At 36.2% G+C, this 4,948-nt stretch overlaps 1 protein-coding gene across 1 annotated transcript; it reads left to right on the top strand.

Annotated features, from left to right (window-relative positions):
- The first annotated feature begins 2,239 nt into the window (after nucleotides 1-2,239).
- On the top strand, nucleotides 2,240-4,565 carry LOC108223688 (BAG family molecular chaperone regulator 3). The gene is made up of 4 exons (XM_017398064.2): nucleotides 2,240-3,076; nucleotides 3,217-3,473; nucleotides 3,629-3,775; nucleotides 3,857-4,565. The coding sequence occupies exons 1-4, from the start codon at nucleotides 2,869-2,871 to the stop codon at nucleotides 4,367-4,369; spliced, it is 1,125 nt and encodes a 374-aa protein (XP_017253553.1). The 5' UTR covers nucleotides 2,240-2,868; the 3' UTR covers nucleotides 4,370-4,565.
- Nucleotides 4,566-4,948: the final 383 nt, after the last annotated feature.

Here is a 4,948-nt window from a genome sequence, read left to right as displayed (position 1 = left end):
AGGGGTTACCGCTGCTAGGGGTTACCGCTAAGTGCATCCTGGCTTGCAGTTATGGGGCTGCAGCTAGGGGATGCCGCTGGCAGGGCTTCCGCCGTTTGGGCAGAATGGCAGGCAGACTCCAAGCAGGACTCTTCTTCTTTGTTTCTAGGAGGACGAATTGGAGACATATTGGGAGTGTATCAGCTATTATTTATCTACGAATTAAGAGATAAATACGTGCATTGTGGAGATAATTACAATGGGGAAAGATAATTCAAGAATATTCGGATATATATTGAAGAGGAAGGCTTCAGGTGACCTACTTGGAGTGGGATACCTCTGGATAACTACTGAAAGAAGGCTGTTTTATCCTAAACTAGAGGGGATAAGAGCTTATCTCTTCAGAGTCCTAAATCGAGAACTACATGGGCTTGATCCCTATAAATATAGGGTATGTAGGCACCTTGCAAAGGGACTTGGATCATTTTCACGAGTTCTACACTCTAAAGAGAGGCACGTGTAACCTTTGTGACATATATTTCCGGGCAATCGCAGGACGGAATTCCATAATTCCGGCCTCGTTGTTTGGTTCTTTGCAAGCTCAGCCCTTAAACACACTTGTTTCTCATTTGTTTTGTTAGTTTATGTTAACGGTAGCCCCTAAGAGCTAGCCGTGATTTTCGTAGTCGTAACAGATATCCCTATAATTGTGCTACACGGTTCTGGGGGTGTTGTATCAATTCCTCTCACAACAGTTTGACATCTATATTTTTTATTTTAAAAAAATGAAAAATATTGTGTAGAAGTATTTTTTTTGCAACTCAAAGTAGGTGTAAAAAGTTGGACAGACTATTATTTTGGAATGGAGAGAGTAAAAAGTCATGGTCCTTTCTGTTTTCAAATAAATGACACTTGAGTTTGCCATACAATTCTCAGAGTATTACCGTGTCTCTGAAATAACTATTTTTTTCTGAATAAAGATATTAAAAATATATTTTAAGTTACGAAAAGAAATTTTTGAAAAATTATGATTCTAGCCATGACGTAGGTGTATTTAAAAATTAATTTAAAAAATTTTGTAATACAATACAAATGTAGTTCTCAAAATTCGAATGGATTTTTTCTCGATTCGATGAACCAGCGTTGTTGATCTAATCCATATTGCGTCATTAGAATTCAGATAAAAACTTCCTCAGATCACGACACACGATATGAAACTTCCTCAGATAACGACACACCCACTAGCAATCTACTGTCATTATAAATTCAGATGGAAACTTCCTCAGATCACGACACACGATACACCCACTATCTACTGTCATTAAAATTTAGATAAACTTCCTCAGATCACGACACACGATCTAAAACTTCCTCAGATAACGACACACCCACTAACAATCTACTGTCATTAAAATTCAGATGGAAACTTCCTTAGATCACGACACACGATCTGAAACTTCCTCAGATAACGACATACCCACCAACAATCTACTGTCATTAAAATTTAGATGGAAACTTTCTTAGTTCACGACATAACCACTAACAATCTACTATCATTTGAATTTGGATGGAAACTTCCCCACTTCAATACACACTCACTAACAATCTACCGTAAATATACAAAAATGAGTAGCATTTTACAATTTTTATGCCGACTCACCGTCATAAAACTTATATATGAGTTAGAGTATGTTTATTTTAAAAATTTAAAATTATAATTTATAGGATGAAATTTGTAATACACAACTTTTATAATACGATTTGTATGAATTTATTAAAATTTATAGACGTACTATGTTCAATGAACCAATATTGCCATCAAATCTATGTCTAGGTGTTAAAATGCAGATAAATACTACCCCGATTCGAGACAAATCCACTCATGACGTATTGTGAATATTTTAAACTGATTCATTACATTTTATCTATATATAGTTAAAATATATACCAATTTACCGTGATAAATTTTGAACTAGACTATACTTGTTGATAACATTTTATAAAAAGGTAAATAATAAATATTTTCCAATCACAACCTGAAATCACATTTTAAATTTCTGTTTAGACAACATGTAAATACTAAAAATATATGAATTTAAATGCAAACTATCTATATTACGAAGAAAGTAGCTTGGTGCTAATCTGGTTATACCTTCTCCAACAACAAATAAACAATAACTTTCGACCATAAACAAAAATGCAAATTATATTTTACACTAGTTTTGCTGCATAAGCATAACCCTTTTTTTACATGGTAGGTATATGAATTCTGTTAGCCGCTACCGTTTCATTTTAGTAATAACTTTCTACCCTCTGTTCCTTCCAAACACCCTGTCTCTCTCTCGTATTCATAAGAACCAACCACCCCAGCCCAGTTGATAGATAGACCCTTTTGGTCAAGCCACCCCTCCTCTTCCTTGTTCCACCCATTTTTAATCCTTGCTGCCCATTTTATTAATTATAATTAATTACTAATCATAATTAATTATAATTAATTAAAATATCCTTGTTTTTATCAGCTCCTATAACTTCTAGTAATTGATCTGGTTACAAGGAAATTAGCAGCAAGAGATCTGAAAGCATCCCCTCTTACTAGGAAAGTTGAAGATTTCCTGTTCTTTCACACACATATTACAACACACACATACTAAACGAGAAAGTTTTTATGTATGTATGTTGGTTTGGTTTTAGTTACGCGTGGCTGTCTGGATTGGACTCGTGTAAGCATGGTGGCCTCTGTTTGAGATGACTAGTTGTAGTTTATGTGAGTTTGTATGTATCTTTTATACATACAGATCGAAACACAACTGCAAGACTCTCATATCTCTCTTCTCTCTCTTCCACCGACAACAACTAGTTAGTTGTTGAAACTAGTTTGACTTTGCAAGTATGATGCGTATGAAGGGTATTTACTCGCCGGAGAATGAAAGCTCCGGCGCCAAGGATGTGTGGGAAATGAGGCCGGGTGGAATGCTTGTGCAGAAGCGGGACCCAGATGCAGATCACCACCGTGTTCCGCCGCCGCCAACTATTAGAGTTCGTGTCAAACATGGTTCTGTTTATCACGAGATTAATATCAGCTCTCAAGCAAGTTTTGGTATGTTTTCTAGACTACAATTTTTTATTTTTTATTTTTTACAGTTTTGCTGTGATTTTTTGATATTTGATTGTTGTGAATTTGTGATTGTTTGATATTTGATTGATGTGAGTTTTTGGTTTATTGTTTGAATTATGCAGGGGAGTTGAAGAAGATGTTATCCGGGCCGACGGGAGTTCATCATGAAGATCAGAAGCTGTTTTATAAAGATAAGGAGAGGGACTCTAAAAGTTTTCTTGATATTGTTGGGGTGAAAGATAAGTCGAAGATTGTGCTTATTGAAGATCCAATTGGGCAAGAGAAGAGGCTTCTGGAGATGAGAAGGAATGCTAAATTGGAGCAAGCTTCTAAATCTATTTCACAGATTAGCTTGGAGGTTGATAGGCTTGCTGGTCAGGTAATGAATTATGAGATGAAATGATTGCGTTAAGCCTTTAACTGAAACCAAGTCAAACTATACATAACCATACTTGTTGAGCATGGGCGGGATAATATGTACGCAGACTTCATCTAATTGATATATATTTATTACTGTTGATGGGAATTGTGCAGGTTTCAGCATATGAATCTATAATATCTAAAGGTAAAAATGTTGGCGATAAGCAATTGGAGACTTTAATTGAGCTGTTAATGAACCAACTTGTCAAGTTGGATGGCATTTTTGCCGATGGAGATGTCAAATTGAAGAGAAGAACGCAGGTATATGTCTCCTTTAACACAAGCTTTTCAATTGTATATGTAGCAAATTACTGAACTCATGTTGTAAATATATATTTGAAGGTCACGAGAGTGCAGAAGCTTGTGGAAACATTAGATATGTTAAAGGAAAAGAGCTCAAAGCCTGGGAGCACGGCAACTCATATTGCTCCAAAACTTGAAAAGAAGCCATTGCCGAATCTTCTAGATATGTTAACAGTGAAGACCTCAATGTCCACCAGCAAAGGGACCGGTATTAGTCAAAAACTTCAGCAGAAGAAACCACCAATTCCAAGGCCTCAAGGGAGATACTCAGGAGAGCAAGTTCCATCTCCACCAATTCCAAGGCAGCAAGAGAGATACTCGGGTGAGCAAGTTCCATCTCCAACTCAGCATCAACAGTCGAAGCGTTCTGTTAGGCAGTTACCTGTAAATGTTCAGAAACAAGAAGCTACTCACTCACCATCAGGATCAGTAGTCATAACCACACAATGGGAAACTTTTGATCCTGTTCCAGCACCAATGCCTCCAACATCAAAGGCAGCATCAAGCAATGATAGTGCAAAACCTCCTCAATTTACGTGGAATTTGCTTTAAAGCGGTAAAAAACTCTTGTGTTTTGGTGTGTGGGGATGTGTGTTTTGAGTTTGTGTGTCCAGTTGCTTTGCTGCCTATTTTCTTTTATTCTTTGTGTGTAGAGTTTTTGAATTATTATCTGTGAATGACTTGTTACTTGAGAAAATAAATGGCGGAACTCTAATACCGCTAGCAATATTACATTGTCTTTCGCTTATTATCTGTTCATCGCACTTGAATAATGTTTTGGTGTTCATAGTAGTTGCTATCGCAGTCTGTAGAAAGTAGTATTTTTCAAGTAGATTTGTATCTTGCAACCTCTTTTCGAATAATGTTGGAAGCTTGAAGCTTCTTCATCCTTAAATACTATACTGTTGGTTGTTATATCTCTGTAGTTGTCGGTAATCAGGTTAACTAAACTCTGATTATTGATATAATAGGTGTAATATAGTATTCCAAGTATCCTTGATTCTTTGCTTCTTGTTGAGGCATGAGGATCCAAAATGACAAGTATAATGAGTTTGTAATCACATAACTAACCTACAATTATAAGACAAAGATAGGTATGATTAGAGTAGGGTATATGCTTGTATAGAAAAT

Source organism: Daucus carota, chromosome 5 (assembly GCF_001625215.2).
Source record: "Daucus carota subsp. sativus chromosome 5, DH1 v3.0, whole genome shotgun sequence".
Classification (NCBI taxonomy): domain Eukaryota; kingdom Viridiplantae; phylum Streptophyta; class Magnoliopsida; order Apiales; family Apiaceae; genus Daucus; species Daucus carota.
This window is presented reverse-complemented; position numbering and strand designations above follow the sequence as displayed.